This window comes from Taudactylus pleione, unplaced genomic scaffold, assembly GCF_031769625.1.
Source record: "Taudactylus pleione unplaced genomic scaffold, aTauple2 ptg002555l, whole genome shotgun sequence".
Lineage (NCBI taxonomy): Eukaryota > Metazoa > Chordata > Amphibia > Anura > Myobatrachidae > Taudactylus > Taudactylus pleione.
In genome coordinates, this window is record NW_028286936.1 from 58,233 (window position 1) to 80,997 (window position 22,765).

General features: G+C 52.6%; 1 protein-coding gene across 1 annotated transcript in view; it reads right to left on the reverse strand.

Moving 5' to 3' along the window:
* Window positions 1–1,287: 1,287 nt before the first annotated feature.
* LOC148431264 (glycogen [starch] synthase, liver-like) overlaps window positions 1,288–22,765 on the reverse strand; it is a gene marked incomplete at its 5' end in the record, with an annotated part of 29,856 nt that continues 8,378 nt past the window's right edge. The window contains 2 exons of the mRNA XM_088466141.1: window positions 1,288–1,681; window positions 2,667–2,747. Of these exons, the coding sequence (XP_088322267.1) occupies window positions 1,463–1,681; window positions 2,667–2,747 (300 nt within the window). The remainder of the gene's footprint in view (window positions 1,682–2,666; window positions 2,748–22,765) is intronic.

A 22,765-nucleotide genomic window follows, 5' to 3' on the forward strand; every position in this document is an offset into this window, starting at 1 on the left:
GCTAGAATGAGCCCTTACCGGACACTGCAATATTTTATCCCCTGCGTATTATTTGAGTGACGCTCAGCTAGTCCTGTCTATTTCATTTACAGATAATTAAAATCTACAGCATCAAAATTATAAAGACAACTTCAAATATGATGAATTTATTTTATATCCACAGACCTGAGAAAAATAAAGTTAATCTGACGTATTTTGGTTACATTTGGGTATCGGATTATTGATAACTGGAGTCACTCATTGGGGATTTTTTGCTGCACAGACGTGTAACTTGGACAGCGCAATGGCACAGTGGTTAGCACTGGAGTCATGAGTTTGATTCAGACTAGGGCCCTACCTGTGTGGAGTTTGTATGTTCTCCCCATGTCTGCATGGGTCAGGGAACTCCAACCTCCTCCCACAATCCAAAGAAATACTGGCCGGCTAAATAATGAATTACTAACTAGCCACCGTGTGCTTGTGTGGTGGGGAATGGTAATCTGTACTAAGGCAGGGACTGATGGGAAGGACAGATACTCTCTCTGTAATACACTGCGTAATATAGAAGCGCTGTATAAAACAACTGTAAAAATATCATTGTAGGGGGGAAAAAACCTCCAAGCTCCCAATATTCAATGAGAAGCATCGGACGGTTATCACTTAGTGCCCTAGTACTGGTCCTGTTACCAGAGCTCCAGGGACTAGGTATATGCCAGACCTGGGGGCATCGGAAGCCCATGGGCTACTCTTGTGGGTCTCTGTAATTATGTGATAGCCTTATGTACAGACACAGCGCAGCCTACACACATCCCACTGTAACAGCCACAGACTCAGCAATGCTCGCAGTGGATACAGCTGAAAGCCGCGCAGACAGACTTGGTGGTAACGTCCCTAAACTGGGAGATAACATACGGCTAATTGTCATACTACTGTTATTCTCAGCATATTTTCAGAATAAGGTTTATTTTAGCTCTTATGCATCACATTTCCTCTCCTTTTCTGTATTTCATGTTTAAATATCTATCAGAATCGGACCCTGTTTAATTGAAGATGAGAAGTTGCTGACTGCAATCTACCATATTTCTTGGTAACTCTGTTCCCCACTTCCCTGGAACCATAGCGCTTCTGCTGACAAAGTGTTGCGTTCAGCGGGTTGACAGAATCGCGATGATGTCGCAGTGGACCACTTTCCTGTTGAGCGAGTGTAACCCTCAGTTTTGTGTTAGACGGTATAAAATGATGACTTGTAATAATTTAGACACACAGCGGAGTGAAAGCAATAAAGGTTTAACTATTTCTGCACCACAGATACATATTCAATGGGATAGTCGCACTACACCAGCCAATCTAGTCTAGGTCCCACAGGAGACAAAGCTGCATTACCTATTCCCTGCCACAGGGGGGAGTGAAGGGCATTGTATAACAGCATCCTGAGCCCCCCCTGCTGGTACACAGAGGTATTACAGTTACATGCTGTAAGATTTCAGTTTCTGTACTCTCCATGTTTTTTCTTGCTTCGAGATACCGGACCAAGAGCAAATGTGGACTTAATGTTCTGGCGATCCCTTTCTGCTTCTTCGTCCTCGTTGTACCTCTCATCGCCATCCTCCTCTTCATCTTCACTGTGATGAGGACTGGACGGTTGGGACACTGATGGGGAAGGCGGCACGGAGGACGGTCTAGGGTAGCGGAATCCTTCGGTCTACAGATAAGACGCAGAGATAAAGTGACATTTACCCCACAACATGGACATAGATCCGTTATTTCACAGTCTTATAAAGGGATCAGCGCAGAATGAAGCATACAATAAAGGCATGGGATTATTGTGACTGTAAGCCCCCACAGGCAGGACCCTCCTCCCTCTCCCTCTCCTTCTAGCGCTATCCATGGCACCAGTGCACTGCTGTTCCCGTTTCCCATCCCCAACCAGCGACTCTGATCCTGCGTGTCCAGTCAGCAGTGTAGGCCCTGGGCAAAGCCCCCAACCACCCTTCACGGGAATATACCCTCTGCCACTAAATACGATCTCCTCACCTAGACTTCCAGCTGCCAGGGAGGGATAAGGCAGCTGGTGTATCGGGACAGGAACATACCCTCTGCCACTGAATACAAGGTACCCAGGTGTGGAAATGCCAACAGGAGGATACACTGCTCATTGCATGCACTCACCTGGATTGGATTAAGGTGACACGGGCTGGATTACTCGCAGCTGTACTGAATAAAATGGCTGTTGGGCCGGGAAGTGTTTGTATCACTTGTGCTGTGTGTGTTCCCAGTGTATTGCATGGAGAATAAAGGCCTTTATGGGACATTTTATTATAACTTAATAAACATCCACTTGCTGTATCCTGTGACTTCCAGATTAGCGCAATCGCTTTTCCACTCTCTGGCTGTTCTTAGTGAGCGCAGTGAGCTCACCCTTCCTGTACTACCACCCATAGTCAGTGGCAGCGTGGCCAGACCACATACATGCCCATATATAAGGTCCCAGGTGCCTGTGTGACAGGGACCAAACCTCTGATGGCGCAGTAGGAGGAGTCAGTAACACTTATTAATGGACTGGAGTGGTCCCTAATCCCCTTGGTAGTTGACCCGTGCGGTGGTGCTGAATAGTGACCTTGGTGCCACACTAAGGCGGCCTGGTGCCAGTGACCTCTCCCCGACAGACATGACCATGAGTATCTCACCTTAGGGGGGGCGCTTGGCTCCATCTCAAACTTGTCTGGAAACATCTTACACAGGGACAGGTGTCTGCTGTGTATGTAAAACTGCAAAAAACAACACAACATGAATCAAGAATTTCTCAAACATAACACAATACCCTAAAGCCTGGACGCACAAACGTAACACACTACCCTAAAGCCTGGACACACCCACATAACACACTACCCTAAAGCCTGGACACACCCACATAACACACTACCCTAAAGCCTGGACACACCCACATAACACACTACCCTGAAGCCTGGACACATAAACGTAACACACTACCCTGAAGCCTGGACACATAAACGTAACACACTACCCTGAAGCCTGGACACACAAACGTAACACACTACCCTAAAGACTGGACACACAAACGTAACACATTACCCTGATGGCTGGACACACAAATGTAACACACTACCCTGAAGCCTGGACACACAAACATAACACACTACCCAAATGCTAGGACACACAAACATAACGCACTACCCTAAAGCCTGGACACGCCCACATAACAGACTACCCTAAAGCCTGGACGCACAAACGTAACACACTACCCTAAAGCCTGGACAAACCCACATAACACACTACCCTAAAGCCTGGACACACCCACATAACACACTACCCTAAAGCCTGGACACGCCCACATAACAGACTACCCTAAAGCCTGGACGCACAAACGTAACACACTACCCTAAAGCCTGGACAAACCCACATAACACACTACCCTAAAGCCTGGACACACCCACATAACACACTACCCTAAAGCCTGGACACACCCACATAACACACTACCCTAAAGCCTGGACACACCCACATAACAGACTACCCTAAAGCCTGGACGCACAAACGTAACACACTACCCTAAAGCCTGGACACACCCACATAACACACTACCCTAAAGCCTGGACACACCCACATAACACACTACCCTAAAGCCTGGACACACCCACATAACACACTACCCTGAAGCCTGGACACATAAACGTAACACACTACCCTGAAGCCTGGACACACAAACGTAACACACTACCCTAAAGACTGGACACACAAACGTAACACACTACCCTAAAGCCTGGACACACAAACGTAACACAGTACCCTAAAACCTGGACACACAAACGTAACGCACTACCCTAAAGCCTGGAAACACAAACGTAACGCACTACCCTAAAGCCTGGACACACCCACATAACAGACTACCCTAAAGCCTGGACGCACAAACGTAACACACTACCCTAAAGCCTGGACACACCCACATAACACACTACCCTAAAGCCTGGACACACCCACATAACACACTACCCTAAAGCCTGGACAAACCCACATAACACACTACCCTAAAGCCTGGACACACCCACATAACACACTACCCTAAAGCCTGGACAAACCCACATAACACACTACCCTAAAGCCTGGACACACCCACATAACACACTACCCTGAAGCCTGGACACATAAACGTAACACACTACCCTGAAGCCTGGACACCCAAACGTAACACACTACCCTAAAGCCTGGACACACAAACGTAACACAGTACCCTAAAACCTGGACACACAAACGTAACGCACTACCCTAAAGCCTGGACACACAAACGTAACGCACTACCCTAAAGCCTGGAAACACAAACGTAACGCACTACCCTAAAGCCTGGACACACCCACATAACAGACTACCCTAAAGCCTGGACGCACAAACGTAACACACTACCCTAAAGCCTGGACACACCCACATAACACACTACCCTAAAGCCTGGACACACCCACATAACACACTACCCTAAAGCCTGGACACACCCACATAACACACTACCCTGAAGCCTGGACACACAAACGTAACACACTACCCTAAAGACTGGACACACAAACGTAACACATTACCCTGATGGCTGGACACACAAATGTAACACACTACCCTGAAGCCTGGACACACAAACATAACACACGACCCTAAAGCCTGGACACACAAACGTAACACACTACCCAGATGCCTGGACACAAAAACATAACACAATACCCTGATGCCTGGACACAAAAACATAACACACTACCCTGATGCCTGGATACACAAACGTAACACGCTACCCTGATGCCTGGACACACAAACGTAACACGCTACCCTGAAGCCTGTACACGCAAACTTAACACGCTACCCAGAGGTCTGGACACACAAACGTAACACGCTACCCAGAGGTCTGGATACACAAACGTAACACACTACCCTGATGCCTGGATACACAAACGTAACACACTACGCTGATGCCTGGACACGCTACCCTGATGCCTGGACACGCTACCCTGATGCCTGGACACGCAAACGTAACACGCTACCCAGAGGTCTGGACACACAAACGTAACACACTACCCTGATGCCTGGATACACAAACGTAACACGCTACCCTGATGTCTGGACACACAAACGTAACACGCTACCCTGAGGCCTGGATACACAAATGTAACACGCTACCCAGAGGCCTGGATACACAAACGTAACACGCTACCCTGATGCCTGGACACACAAACGTAACACGCTGCCCAGAGGCCTGGATATACAAACGTAACACGGTACCCAGAGGCCTGGACACACAAACGTAACACACTACCCAGAGGCCTGGATACACAAACGTAACACACTACCCAGAGGACTGCATACACAAACGTAACACACTACCCAGAGGCCTGGATACACAAACGTAACACACTACCCAGAGGCCTGGATACACAAACGTAACACTACCCAGAGGCCTGGATACACAAACGTAACACACTACCCTGATGCCTGGATACACAAACGTAACACGCTACCCTGATGCCTGGATACACAAACGTAACACGCTACCCTGATGCCTGGATACACAAACGTAACACACTACCCTGATGCCTGGATACACAAACGTAACACGCTACTCTGATGCCTGGACACACAAACGTAACACGCTGCCCAGAGGCCTGGATATACAAACGTTAAACGGTACCCAGAGGCCTGGACACACAAACGTAACACACTACCCAGAGGCCTGGATACACAAACGTAACACACTACCCAGAGGCCTGGATACACAAACGTAACACTACCCAGAGGCCTGGATACACAAATGTAACACACTACCCAGAGGCCTGGATACACAAACGTAACACACTACCCAGAGGCCTGGATACACAAACGTAACACACTACCCAGAGGCCTGGATACACAAACGTAACACACTACCCAGAGGCCTGGATACACAAACGTAACACACTACCCAGAGGCCTGGATACACAAACGTAACACACTACCCAGGGGCCTGGATACACAAACGTAACACACTACCCAGAGGCCTGGATACACAAACGTAACACACAACCCAGAGGCCTGGATACACAAACGTAACACTACCCAGAGGCCTGGACACACAAATGTAACACGCTACCCAGAGGCCTGGACACACAAACGTAACACTACCCAGAGGCCTGGATACACAAACGTAACACTACCCAGAGGCCTGGATACACAAACGTAACACACTACCCTGAGGCCTGGATACACAAACGTAACACACTACCCAGAGGCCTGGATACACAAACGTAACACTACCCAGAGGCCTGGATACACAAATGTAACACGCTACCCAGAGGCCTGGATACACAAACGTAACACACTACCCAGAGGCCTGGATACACAAACGTAACACACTACCCAGAGGCCTGGATACACAAACGTAACACTACCCAGAGGCCTGGATACACAAACGTAACACGCTACCCAGAGGCCTGGATACACAAACGTAACACACTACCCAGAGGCCTGGATACACAAACGTAACACACTACCCAGAGGCCTGGATACACAAACGTAACACACTACCCAGAGGCCTGGATACACAAACGTAACACACTACCCAGAGGCCTGGATACACAAATGTAACACACTACCCTGAGGCCTGGATACACAAACGAAACACACTACCCAGAGGCCTGGATACACAAATGTAACACTACCCAGAGGCCTGGATACACAAACGTAACACACTACCCTGAGGCCTGGATACACAAACGTAACACACTACCCAGAGGCCTGGATACACAAACGTAACACTACCCAGAGGCCTGGATACACAAATGTAACACGCTACCCAGAGGCCTGGATACACAAACGTAACACACTACCCAGAGGCCTGGATACACAAACGTAACACACTACCCAGAGGCCTGGATACACAAACGTAACACTACCCAGAGGCCTGGATACACAAATGTAACACGCTACCCAGAGGCCTGGATACACAAACGTAACACGCTACCCAGAGGCCTGGATACACAAACGTAACACACTACCCAGAGGCCTGGATACACAAACGTAACGCACTACCCTAAAGCCTGAACACACAAACATAACACACTACCCTAATGCCAGGACACACAAACGTAACGCACTACCCTAAAGCCTGGACACGCCCACATAACAGACTACCCTAAAGCCTGGACGCACAAACGTAACACACTACCCTAAAGCCTGGACACACAAACGTAACGCACTACCCTAAAGCCTGGACACGCCCACATAACACACTACCCTAAAGCCTGGACAAACCCACATAACACACTACCCTAAAGCCTGGACACACCCACATAACACACTACCCTAAAGCCTGGACACACCCACATAACACACTACCCTGAAGCCTGGACACATAAACGTAACACACTACCCTGAAGCCTGGACACCCAAACGTAACACACTACCCTAAAGCCTGGACACACAAACGTAACACAGTACCCTAAAACCTGGACACACAAACGTAACGCACTACCCTAAAGCCTGGAAACACAAACGTAACGCACTACCCTAAAGCCTGGACACACCCACATAACAGACTACCCTAAAGCCTGGACTCACAAACGTAACACACTACCCTAAAGCCTGGACACACCCACATAACACACTACCCTAAAGCCTGGACAAACCCACATAACACACTACCCTAAAGCCTGGACACACCCACATAACACACTACCCTAAAGCCTGGACACACCCACATAACACACTACCCTGAAGCCTGGACACATAAACGTAACACACTACCCTGAAGCCTGGACACACAAACGTAACACACTACCCAGAGGCCTGGATACACAAATGTAACACACTACCCAGAGGCCTGGATACACAAACGTAACACACTACCCAGAGGCCTGGATACACAAACGTAACACACTACCCAGAGGCCTGGATACACAAACGTAACACACTACCCAGAGGCCTGGATACACAAACGTAACACACTACCCAGAGGCCTGGATACACAAACGTAACACTACCCAGAGGCCTGGATACACAAACGTAACACTACCCAGAGGCCTGGATACACAAACGTAACACACTACCCTGAGGCCTGGATACACAAACGTAACACACTACCCAGAGGCCTGGATACACAAACGTAACACACTACCCAGGGGCCTGGATACACAAACGTAACACACTACCCAGAGGCCTGGATACACAAACGTAACACACTACCCTGAGGCCTGGATACACAAACGTAACACTACCCAGAGGCCTGGATACACAAATGTAACACGCTACCCAGAGGCCTGGATACACAAACGTAACACACTACCCAGAGGCCTGGATACACAAACGTAACACACTACCCAGAGGCCTGGATACACAAACGTAACACTACCCAGAGGCCTGGATACACAAATGTAACACGCTACCCAGAGGCCTGGATACACAAACGTAACACGCTACCCAGAGGCCTGGATACACAAACGTAACACACTACCCAGAGGCCTGGATACACAAACGTAACGCACTACCCTAAAGCCTGAACACACAAACATAACACACTACCCTAATGCCAGGACACACAAACGTAACGCACTACCCTAAAGCCTGGACACGCCCACATAACAGACTACCCTAAAGCCTGGACGCACAAACGTAACACACTACCCTAAAGCCTGGACACACAAACGTAACGCACTACCCTAAAGCCTGGACACGCCCACATAACACACTACCCTAAAGCCTGGACAAACCCACATAACACACTACCCTAAAGCCTGGACAAACCCACATAACACACTACCCTAAAGCCTGGACACACCCACATAACACACTACCCTAAAGCCTGGACACACCCACATAACACACTACCCTGAAGCCTGGACACATAAACGTAACACACTACCCTGAAGCCTGGACACCCAAACGTAACACACTACCCTAAAGCCTGGACACACAAACGTAACACAGTACCCTAAAACCTGGACACACAAACGTAACGCACTACCCTAAAGCCTGGAAACACAAACGTAACGCACTACCCTAAAGCCTGGACACACCCACATAACAGACTACCCTAAAGCCTGGACTCACAAACGTAACACACTACCCTAAAGCCTGGACACACCCACATAACACACTACCCTAAAGCCTGGACAAACCCACATAACACACTACCCTAAAGCCTGGACACACCCACATAACACACTACCCTAAAGCCTGGACACACCCACATAACACACTACCCTGAAGCCTGGACACATAAACGTAACACACTACCCTGAAGCCTGGACACACAAACGTAACACACTACCCAGAGGCCTGGATACACAAATGTAACACACTACCCAGAGGCCTGGATACACAAACGTAACACACTACCCAGAGGCCTGGATACACAAACGTAACACACTACCCAGAGGCCTGGATACACAAACGTAACACACTACCCAGAGGCCTGGATACACAAACGTAACACACTACCCAGAGGCCTGGATACACAAACGTAACACTACCCAGAGGCCTGGATACACAAACGTAACACTACCCAGAGGCCTGGATACACAAACGTAACACACTACCCTGAGGCCTGGATACACAAACGTAACACACTACCCAGAGGCCTGGATACACAAACGTAACACACTACCCAGGGGCCTGGATACACAAACGTAACACACTACCCAGAGGCCTGGATACACAAACGTAACACACTACCCTGAGGCCTGGATACACAAACGTAACACACTACCCAGAGGCCTGGATACACAAATGTAACACACTACCCTGAGGCCTGGATACACAAACGTAACACACTACCCAGAGGGCTGGATACACAAATGTAACATGCTACCCGAAGTCTAAATAAACAAATATAATATGCTACCCAAGGCTTGAACAGACAAAGACAAACATAAAACGTTACACAGGAACATGGGTATACATAATACGCTAACCCAAACCCTGGACACATACTCAAATGTAGCATATTGCTTGAAGCTTTGACATACAAACATAACATGCGTCCCTGGGGTACATATATAATGTACTGTAGAGTGAGACAGTCGACAACATAGTAATACCATCTGCAGGAAATGTGTGTGTATTAATGTGTATATATATATATATACACACACATAGTACAAGCACAGTCCTATGCAAAAGTTTAGGCAAATTTCATGTTTCAACGACAGTGAAGAAGTTGGCATGACATCTGCCGTATGTGAGGTATTTCTGCACAATTTAATGTATAATTTAATTATAAGGTAATTGCCACATTATGCAGAGTAAAAATGAAAATGGTGAATGCAGCAGAGATATCGCTTGGGTGACAAAGACCACTGAGAGCATGAATAGAAATGAGGATGACAGGAGGAGTAGTCCCAGCAGTGTAGGGTGATGCACGGCCGGTCACCTGGGCAGACATTAGGCAAGTGAGTCACACATGCAGCGGTCGGACACTGAGCTGGTCACCTGGGCAGACATTAGGCAAGTGAGTCACACATGCAGCGGTCAGACACTGAGCAGGTGACGTGGGCAGACATTAGGCAGGTGAGTCACACATGCAGCGGTCAGACACTGAGCAGGTGACGTGGGCAGACATTAGGCAGGTGAGTCACACATGCAGCGGTCGGACACTGGGCAGGTAACGTGGGCAGACATTAGGAAGGTGAGTCACACATGCAGCGGTCAGACACTGAGCAGGTGACGTAGGCAGACATTAGGCAGGTGAATCACACATGCAGTGGACACTGAGCAGGTCACGTGGGCAGACATTAGGCAGGTGAGTCACACATGCAGCGGACACTGAGCAGGTGACGTGGGCAGACATTAGGCAGGTGAGTCACACATGCAGCGGACACTGAGCAGGTGACATGGGCAGACATTAGGCAGGTGAGTCACACATACAGCGGACACTGAGCAGGTGACGTAGGCAGACATTAGGCAGGAGAGTCACACATGCAGTGGACACTGAGCAGGTCACCTGGGCAGACATTAGGCAGATGAGTCACACATGCAGCGGTCAGACACTGAGCAGGTGACGTGGGCAGACATTAGGCAGGAGAGTCACACATGCAGCGGTCAGACACTGAGCAGGTGACGTGGGCAGACATTAGGCAGGAGAGTCACACATGCAGCGGTCAGACACTGAGCAGGTGACGTGGGCAGACATTAGGCAGGAGAGTCACACATGCAGCGGTTGGACACTGAGCAGGTGACGTGGGCAGACATTAGGCAGGAGAGTCACACATGCAGCGGTTGGACACTGGGCAGGTGACGTGGGCAGACATTAGGCAGGTGAGTCACACATGCAGCGGTCAGACACTGAGCAGGTGACGTGGGCAGACATTAGGCAGGAGAGTCACACATGAAGTGGACACTGAGCAGGTCACCTGGGCAGACATTAGGCAGGTGAGTCACACATGCAGCGGACACTGAGCAGGTCACCTGGGCAGACATTAGGCAGGTGAGTCACACATCCAGCGGTTGGACACTGGGCAGGTGACGTGGGCAGACATTAGGCAGGTGAGTCACACATGCAGCGGTCGGACACTGAGCAGGTGACGTGGGCAGACATTAGGCAGGTGAGTCACACATGCAGCGGACACTGAGCAGGTGACATAGGCAGACATTAGGCAGGAGAGTCACACATGCAGCGGACACTGAGCAGGTCACCTGGGCAGACATTAGGCAGGTGAGTCACACATGCAGCGGTCACTGAGCAGGTCACCTGGGCAGACATTAGGCAGGTGAGTCACACATCCAGCGGTTGGACACTGGGCAGGTGACGTGGGCAGACATTAGGCAGGTGAGTCACACATGCAGAGTTCAGACACTGAGCAGGTGACGTGGGCAGACATTAGGCAGGTGAGTCACACATGCAGCGGTCAGACACTGAGCAGGTGACGTGGGCAGACATTAGGCAGGTGAGTCACACATGCAGCGGTCGGACACTGGGCAGGTGACGTGGGCAGACATTAGGAAGGTGAGTCACACATGCAGCGGTCAGACACTGAGCAGGTGACGTGGGCAGACATTAGGCGGTGAGTCACACATGCAGCGGTCAGACACTGAGCAGGTGACGTAGGCAGACATTATGCAGGTGAGTCACACATGCAGTGGACACTGAGCAGGTCACGTGGGCAGACATTAGGCAGGTGAGTCACACATGCAGCGGACACTGAGCAGGTGACGTGGGCAGACATTAGGCAGGTGAGTCACACATGCAGCAGACACTGAGCAGGTGACGTGGGCAGACATTAGGCAGGTGAGTCACGCATACAGCGGACACTGAGCAGGTGACGTAGGCAGACATTAGGCAGGAGAGTCACACATGCAGTGGACACTGAGCAGGTCACCTGGGCAGACATTAGGCAGGTGAGTCACACATGCAGCGGTCAGACACTGAGCAGGTGACGTGGGCAGACATTAGGCAGGTGAGTCACACATGCAGCGGTCGGACACTGAGCAGGTGACGTGGGCAGACATTAGGCAGGTGAGTCACACATCCAGCGGTCGGACACTGAGCAGGTGACATGGGCAGACATTAGGCAGCTGAGTCACACATGCAGTGGACACTGAGCAGGTGACGTGGGCAGACATTAGCCAGGTGAGTCACACATGCAGTGGACACTGAGCAGGTGACGTGGGCAGACATTAGGCAGGTGAGTCACACATGCAGCGGACACTGAGCAGGTGACATAGGCAGACATTAGGCAGGAGAGTCACACATGCAGTGGACACTGAGCAGGTCACCTGGGCAGACATTAGGCAGGTGAGTCACACATGCAGCGGACACTGAGCAGGTCACCTGGGCAGACATTAGGCAGGTGAGTCACACATGCAGCGGTCACTGAGCAGGTCACCTGGGCAGACTTTAGGCAGGTGAGTCACACATCCAGCGGTTGGACACTGGGCAGGGGACGTGGGCAGACATTAGGCAGGTGAGTCACACATGCAGAGGTCGGACACTGAGCAGGTGACGTGGGCAGACATTAGGCAGGTGAGTCACACATGCAGCGGTCGGACACTGAGCAGGTGACGTGGGCAGACATTAGGCAGGTGAGTCACACATGCAGTGGACACTGAGCAGGTGACGTGGGCAGACATTAGGCAGGTGAGTCACACATGCAGTGGTCACTGAGCAGGTCACCTGGGCAGATATTAGGCAGGTGAGTCACACATCCAGCGGTTGAACACTGGGCAGGTGACGTGGGCAGACATGCAGTGGACACTGAACAGGTGACGTGGGCAGACATTAGGCAGGTGAGTCACACATCCAGCGGTCGGACACTGAGCAGGTGACATGGGCAGACATTAGGCAGCTGAGTCACACATGCAGTGGACACTGAGCAGGTGACGTGGGCAGACATTAGCCAGGTGAGTCACACATGCAGTGGACACTGAGCAGGTGACGTGGGCAGACATTAGGTAGGTGAGTCACACATGCAGCGGTCAGACACTGAGCACGTCACCTGGGCAGACATTAGGCTGAAGAATTACACATGCAGCGGTCGGACACTGTGCAGGTGACGTGAGCAGACATTAGAGGAGAGTTACACATGCAGCGGTTGGACATTGAGCAGGACACCTGGGCAGACATTAGGCAGGAGAATCACACATCCAGTGGCCACAGAGCAGGTGACGTAAGCAGACATTAGGAAGGTGAGTCACACATCCAGCGGTCTGACACTGAGCAGGTGACGTGGGCAGACATTAGGCAGGAGAGTCACACATACAGAGGTCGGACACTGAGCAGGTGACGTGGGCAGACATTAGGCAGGTGAGTCACACATGCAGTGGACACTGAACAGGTGATGTGGGCAGACATTAGGCAGGTGAGTCACACATGCAGTGGACACTGAACAGGTTGCGTGGGCAGACATTAGGCAGGTGAGTCACACATCCAGCGGTCGGACACTGAGCAGGTGACGTGGGCAGACATTAGGCAGGTGAGTCACACATGCAGAGGTCGGACACTGAGCAGGTGACGTGGGCAGACATTAGGCAGGTGAGTCACACATGCAGTGGACACTGAACAGGTGACGTGGGCAGACATTAGGCAGGTGAGTCACACATGCAGTGGACACTGAACAGGTGACGTGGGCAGACATTAGGCAGGTTAGTCACACATGCAGTGGACACTGAGCAGGTGATGTGGGCAGACATTAGGCAGGTGAGTCACACATGCAGTGGACACTGAGCAGGTGTCGTGGTCAGACATTAGGTAGCTGAGTCAAAATTGCAGTGGACACTGAGCAGGTGACGTGGGCAGACATTAGGCAGATGAGTCACACATGCAGCTGTCAGACACTGAGCAGGTGACGTGGGCAGACATTAGGCAGGAGAGTCACACATGCATCGGTCGGACACTGAGCAGGTCACCTGGGCAGACATTAGGCAGGTGAGTCACACATGCATCGGTCGGACACTGAGCAGGTGATGTGGGCAGACATTATTCAGGTGAGTCACACATGCAGCGGTCGGACACTGAGCAGGTGATGTGGGCAGACATTAGGCAGGTGAGTCACACATGCAGCGGTCGGACACTGAGCAAGTGATGTGGGCAGACATTAGACAGGTGAGTCACACATGCAGCGGACACTGAGCAGGTGACGTAGGCAGACATTAGGCAGGAGAGTCACACATGCAGCGGTCACTGAGCAGGTCACCTGGGCAGACATTAGGCAGGTGAGTCACACATCCAGCAGTTGGACACTGGGCAGGTGACGTGGGCAGACATGCAGTGGACACTGAACAGGTCACCTGGGCAGACATTAGGCAGGTGAGACACACATCCAGCGGTCGGACACTGAGCAGGTGACGTGGGCAGACATTAGGCAGGTGAGTCACACATCCAGTGGTCGGACACTGAACAGGTGACGTGGGCAGACATTAGGCAGGTGAGTCACACATCCAGCGGTCGGACACTGAACAGGTGACGTGGGCAGACATTAGGCAGGTGAGTCACACATCCAGCGGTTGGACACGGAGCAGGTGACGTGGGCAGACATTAGGCAGGTGAGTCACACATCCAGCAGTCGGACACTGAGCAGGTGACGTGGGCAGACATTAGGCAGGTGAGTCACACATGCAGTGGACACTGAGCTGGTGTCGTGGTCAGACATTAGGTAGCTGAGTCAAAATTGCAGTGGACACTGAGCAGGTGACGTGGGCAGACATTAGGCAGATGAGTCACACATGCAGCTGTCAGACACTGAGCAGGTGACGTGGGCAGACATTAGGCAGGTGAGTCACACATGCAGCGGTCGGACACTGAGCAGGTGACGTGGGCAGACATTAGGCAGGTGAGTCACACATGCAGTGGACACTGAACAGGTGATGTGGGCAGACATTAGGCAGGTGAGTCACACATGCAGTGGACACTAAACAGGTGACGTGGGCAGACATTAGGCAGGTGAGTCACACATCCAGCGGTTGGACACTGAGCAGGTGACGTGGGCAGACATTAGGCAGGTGAGTCACACATGCAGAGGTCGGACACTGAGCAGGTGACGTGGGCATACATTAGGCAGGTGAGTCACACATGCAGTGGACACTGAACAGGTGACGTGGGCAGACATTAGGCAGGTGAGTCACACATGCAGTGGACACTGAACAGGTGACGTTGGCAGACATTAGGCAGGTTAGTCACATGCAGTGGACACTGAACAGGTGACGTGGGCAGACATTAGGCAGGTGAGTCACACTTGCAGATGAGTCACACATGCAGCTGTCAGACACTGAGCAGGTGACGTGGGCAGACATTAGGCAGGAGAGTCACACATGCATCGGTCGGACACTGAGCAGGTCACCTGGGCAGACATTAGGCAGGTGAGTCACACATGCAGCGGTCGGACACTGAGCAGGTGATGTGGGCAGACATTAGGCAGGTGAGTCACACATGCAGATGAGTCACACATGCATCGGTCGGACACTGTGCAGGTGATGTGGGCAGACATTAGGCAGGTGAGTCACACATGCAGCGGTCGGACACTGAGCAGGTGATGTGGGCAGACATTAGGCAGGTGAGTCACACATGCAGCGGTCGGACACTGAGCAGGTGATGTGGGCAGACATTAGACAGGTGAGTCACACATGCAGCGGACACTGAGCAGGTGACGTAGGCAGACATTAGGCAGGAGAGTCACACATGCAGCGGTCACTGAGCAGGTCACCTGGGCAGACATTAGGCAGGTGAGTCACACATCCAGCAGTTGGACACTGGGCAGGTGACGTGGGCAGACATGCAGTGGACACTGAGCAGGTGACGTGGGCAGACATTAGAGGAGAGTTACACATGCAGCGGTCGGACATTGAGCAGGTCACGTGGTCAGACCTTAGGCAGGTGAGTCACACATGCAGCGGACACTGAGCAGGACACCTGGGCAGACATTAGGCAGGTGAGTCACACATGCAGCGGACACTGAGCAGGACACCTGGGCAGACATTAGGCAGGTGAGTCACACATGCAGCGGTTGGACACTGAGCAGGTAACGTGGGCAGACATTAGGCAGGTGAGTCACACATCCAGCGGTCGGACACTGAGTAGGTCACCTGGGCAGACATTAGGCAGGTGATTCACACATGCATCGGACGGACACTGAGCAGGTCACCTGGGCAGACATTAGGCAGGTGAGTCACACATGCATCGGTCGGACACTGAGCAGGTGACGTGGGCAGACATTAGGCAGGTGAGTCACACTTGCAGTGGACACTGAGCAGGTGACGTGGGCAGACATTAGGCAGGTGAGGCACACATGCAATGGACACTCAGCAGGTCATGTGGGCAGACATTAGGCAGGTGAGTCACACCTGCAGCGGTCACGGAGCAGGTCAGCTGGGCAGACATTAGGCAGGTGAGTCACACATCCAGTGGTCGGTCACTGAGCAGGTGACATGGGCAGACATTAGGCAGGTGAGTCACACATGCAGTGGACTCTGAAAAGGTGACGTGGGCAGACATTAGGCAGGTGATTCACACATGCAGTGGACACTCAGCAGGTCACGTGGTCAGACCTTAGGCAGGTGAGTCACACATGCAGCGGACACTGAGCAGGACACCTGGGCAGACATTAGCCAGGTGAGTCACACATGCAGCGGACACTGAGCAGGACACCTGGCCAGACATTAGGCAGGTGAGTTACACATGCAGCGGTTGGACACTGAGCAGGTAATGTGGGCAGACATTAGGCAGGTGAGTCACACATCCAGCGGTCGGACACTGAGCAGGTGACGTGGGCAGACATTAGGCAGGTGAGTCACACATCCAGCGGTCGGACACTGAACAGGTGACGTGGGCAGACATTAGGCAGGTGAGTCACACATCCAGCGGTCGGACACTGAGCAGGTGATGTGGGCAGACATTAGGCAGGTGAGTCACACATCCAGCGGTCGGACACTGAGCAGGTGACGTGGGCAGACATTAGGCAGGTGAGTCACACATGCAGTGGACACTGAGCAGGTGTCGTGGTCAGACATTAGGTAGCTGAGTCAAAATTGCAGTGGACACTGAGCAGGTGACGTGGGCAGACATTAGGCAGATGAGTCACACATGCAGCTGTCAGACACTGAGCAGGTGACATGGGCAGACATTAGGCAGGAGAGTCACACATGCATCGGTCGGACACTGAGCAGGTCACCTGGGCAGACATTAGGCAGGTGAGTCACACATGCATCGGTCGGACACTGAGTAGGTGACGTGGGCAGAAATTAGGCAGGTGAGTCACACATGCAGTGGACACTGAGCAGGTGACGTGGGCAGATATTAGGCAGGTGAGTCACACATCCAGCGGTCGCACACTGAGCAGGTGAAGTGGGCAGACATTAGGCAGGTGAGTCACACATGCAGCGGTCGGACACAGAGCAGGTGACGTGGGCAGACATTAGGCAGGTGAGTCACACATGCAGCGGTCGGACACTGAGCAGGTGACGTGGGCAGACATTAGGCAGGTGAGTCACACATGCAGTGGACACTGAACAGGTGACGTGGGCAGACATTAGGCAGGTGAGTCACACATGCAGTGGACACTGAACAGGTGACGTGGGCAGACATTAGGCAGGTGAGTCACACATGCAGTGGACACTGAGCAGGTTGCATGGGCAGACATTAGGCAGGTGAGTCACACATCCAGCGGTCGGACACTGAGCAGGTGACGTGGGCAGACATTAGGCAGGTGAGTCACACATGCAGAGGTCGGACACTGAGCAGGTGACATGGGCATACATTAGGCAGGTGAGTCACACATGCAGTGGACACTGAACAGGTGACGTGGGCAGACATTAGGCAGGTGAGTCACACATGCAGTGGACACTGAACAGGTGACGTTGGCAGATATTAGGCAGGTTAGTCACATGAAGTGGACACTGAACAGGTGACGTGGGCAGACATTAGGCAGGTGAGTCACACATGCAGTGGACACTGAGCAGGTGTCGTGGTCAGACATCAGGTAGCTGAGTCAAAAATACAGTGGACACTGAGCAGGTGACGTGGGCAGACATTAGGCAGATGAGCCACACATGCAGCTGTCAGACACTGAGCAGGTGACGTGGGCAGACATTAGGCAGGAGAGTCACACATGCAGCGTTCGGACACTGAGCAGGTGATGTGGGCAGACATTAGACAGGTGAGTCACACATGCAGCGGACACTGAGCAGGTGACGTAGGCAGACATTAGGCTGGAGAGTCACACATGCAGCAGTCACTGAGCAGGTCACCTGGGCAGACATTAGGCAGGTGAGTCACACATCCAGCAGTCGGACACTGGGCAGGTGACGTGGGCAGACATGCAGTGGACACTGAACAGGTGACGTGGGCAGACATTAGGCAGGTGAGTCACACATCCAGCGATCGGACACTGAGCAGGTGACGTGGGCAGACATTAGGCAGGTGAGTCACACATGCAGCGGTCGGACACTGAACAGGTGACGTGGGCAGACATTAGGCAGGTGAGTCACACATCCAGCGATCGGACACTGAGCAGGTGACGTGGGCAGACATTAGGCAGGTGAGTCACACATGCAGTGGACACTGAACAGGTGACGTGGGCAGACATTAGGCAGGTGAGTCACACATGCAGTGGACACTGAACAGGTGACGTGGGCAGACATTAGGCAGGTGAGTCACACATGCAGTGGACACTGAGCAGGTTGCATGGGCAGACATTAGGCAGGTGAGTCACACATCCAGCGGTCGGACACTGAGCAGGTGACGTGGGCAGACATTAGGCAGGTGAGTCACACATGCAGAGGTCGGACACTGAGCAGGTGACATGGGCATACATTAGGCAGGTGAGTCACACATGCAGTGGACACTGAACAGGTGACGTGGGCAGACATTAGGCAGGTGAGTCACACATGCAGTGGACACTGAACAGGTGACGTTGGCAGATATTAGGCAGGTTAGTCACATGAAGTGGACACTGAACAGGTGACGTGGGCAGACATTAGGCAGGTGAGTCACACATGCAGTGGACACTGAGCAGGTGTCGTGGTCAGACATCAGGTAGCTGAGTCAAAAATACAGTGGACACTGAGCAGGTGACGTGGGCAGACATTAGGCAGATGAGCCACACATGCAGCTGTCAGACACTGAGCAGGTGACGTGGGCAGACATTAGGCAGGAGAGTCACACATGCATCGGTCGGACACTGAGCAGGTCACCTGGGCACACATTAGGTAGGTGAGTCACACATGCATCGGTCGGACACTGAGCAGGTGATGTGGGCAGACATTAGGCAGGTGAGCCACACATGCAGCGGTCGGACACTGAGCAGGTGATGTGGGCAGACATTAGGCTGGTGAGTCACACATGCAGCGTTCGGACACTGAGCAGGTGATGTGGGCAGACATTAGACAGGTGAGTCACACATGCAGCGGACACTGAGCAGGTGACGTAGGCAGACATTAGGCTGGAGAGTCACACATGCAGCAGTCACTGAGCAGGTCACCTGGGCATACATTAGGCAGGTGAGTCACACATCCAGCAGTCGGACACTGGGCAGGTGACGTGGGCAGACATGCAGTGGACACTGAACAGGTGACGTGGGCAGACATTAGGCAGGTGAGTCACACATCCAGCGATCGGACACTGAGCAGGTGACGTGGGCAGACATTAGGCAGGTGAGTCACACATCCAGTGGTCGGACACTGAGCAGGTGACGTGGGCAGACATTAGGCAGGTGAGTCACACATGCAGTGGACACTGAGCAGGTCACCTGGGTAGACATTAGGCAGGAGAATTACACATGCAGCGGTCGGACACTGAGCAGGTGACGTGGGCAGACATTAGAGGAAAGTTACTCATGCAGCGGTCGGACATTGAGCAGGTCACGTGGTCAGACCTTAGGCAGGTGAGTCACACATCCAGTGGTCGGACACTGAGCAGGTGACGTGGGCAGACATTAGGCAGGTGAGTCACACATGCAGCGGACACTGAGCAGGACACCTGGGCAGACATTAGGCAGGTGAGTCACACATGCAGCGGACACTGAGCAGGACACCTGGGCAGACATTAGGCAGGTGAGTCACACATGCAGCGGTTGGACACTGAGCAGGTAACGTGGGCAGACATTAGGCAGGTGAGTCAAACATCCAGCGGTCGGACACTGAGCAGGTCACCTGGGCAGACATTAGGCAGGTGAGTCACACATGCATCGGTCAGACACTGAGCAGGTCACCTGGGCAGACATTAGGAAGGTGAGTCACATATGCATCGGTCGGACACTGAGCAGGTGATGTGGGCAGACATTAGACAGGTGAGTCTCACATGCAGCGGACACTGAGCAGGTGACGGGGGCAGACATTAGGCAGGTGAGTCACACTTGCAGTGGACACTGAGCAGGTGACATGGGCAGACATTAGGCAGGTGAGTCACATGCAATGGACACTCAGCAGGTCATGTGGGCAGACATTAGGCAGGTGAGTCACACCTGCAGCGGTCACTGAGCAGGTCACCTGGGCAGACATTAGGCAGGTGAGTCACACATCCAGTGGTCGGTCACTGAGCAGGTGACATGGGCAGACATTAGGCAGGTGAGTCACACATGCAGTGGACACTGAGCAGGTGACATGGGCAGACATTAGGCAGGTGAGTCACACATGCATCGGTCGGACACTGAGCAGGTCACCTGGGCAGACATTAGGCAGGTGAGTCACACATGCAGCGGTCGGACACTGAGCAGGTGATGTGGGCAGACATTAGGCAGGTGAGTCACACATGCAGATGAGTCACACATGCATCGGTCGGACACTGTGCAGGTGATGTGGGCAGACATTAGGCAGGTGAGTCACACATGCAGCGGTCGGACACTGAGCAGGTGATGTGGGCAGACATTAGGCAGGTGAGTCACACATGCAGCGGTCGGACACTGAGCAGGTGATGTGGGCAGACATTAGACAGGTGAGTCACACATGCAGCGGACACTGAGCAGGTGACGTAGGCAGACATTAGGCAGGAGAGTCACACATGCAGCGGTCACTGAGCAGGTCACCTGGGCAGACATTAGGCAGGTGAGTCACACATCCAGCAGTTGGACACTGGGCAGGTGACGTGGGCAGACATGCAGTGGACACTGAGCAGGTGACGTGGGCAGACATTAGAGGAGAGTTACACATGCAGCGGTCGGACATTGAGCAGGTCACGTGGTCAGACCTTAGGCAGGTGAGTCACACATGCAGCGGACACTGAGCAGGACACCTGGGCAGACATTAGGCAGGTGAGTCACACATGCAGCGGACACTGAGCAGGACACCTGGGCAGACATTAGGCAGGTGAGTCACACATGCAGCGGTTGGACACTGAGCAGGTAACGTGGGCAGACATTAGGCAGGTGAGTCACACATCCAGCGGTCGGACACTGAGCAGGTCACCTGGGCAGACATTAGGCAGGTGATTCACACATGCATCGGACGGACACTGAGCAGGTCACCTGGGCAGACATTAGGCAGGTGAGTCACACATGCATCGGTCGGACACTGAGCAGGTGACGTGGGCAGACATTAGGCAGGTGAGTCACACTTGCAGTGGACACTGAGCAGGTGACGTGGGCAGACATTAGGCAGGTGAGGCACACATGCAATGGACACTCAGCAGGTCATGTGGGCAGACATTAGGCAGGTGAGTCACACCTGCAGCGGTCACGGAGCAGGTCAGCTGGGCAGACATTAGGCAGGTGAGTCACACATCCAGTGGTCGGTCACTGAGCAGGTGACATGGGCAGACATTAGGCAGGTGAGTCACACATGCAGTGGACTCTGAAAAGGTGACGTGGGCAGACATTAGGCAGGTGATTCACACATGCAGTGGACACTCAGCAGGTCACGTGGTCAGACCTTAGGCAGGTGAGTCACACATGCAGCGGACACTGAGCAGGACACCTGGGCAGACATTAGCCAGGTGAGTCACACATGCAGCGGACACTGAGCAGGACACCTGGCCAGACATTAGGCAGGTGAGTTACACATGCAGCGGTTGGACACTGAGCAGGTAATGTGGGCAGACATTAGGCAGGTGAGTCACACATCCAGCGGTCGGACACTGAGCAGGTGACGTGGGCAGACATTAGGCAGGTGAGTCACACATCCAGCGGTCGGACACTGAACAGGTGACGTGGGCAGACATTAGGCAGGTGAGTCACACATCCAGCGGTCGGACACTGAGCAGGTGATGTGGGCAGACATTAGGCAGGTGAGTCACACATGCAGCGGTCGGACACTGAGCAGGTGATGTGGGCAGACATTAGACAGGTGAGTCACACATGCAGCGGACACTGAGCAGGTGACGTAGGCAGACATTAGGCAGGAG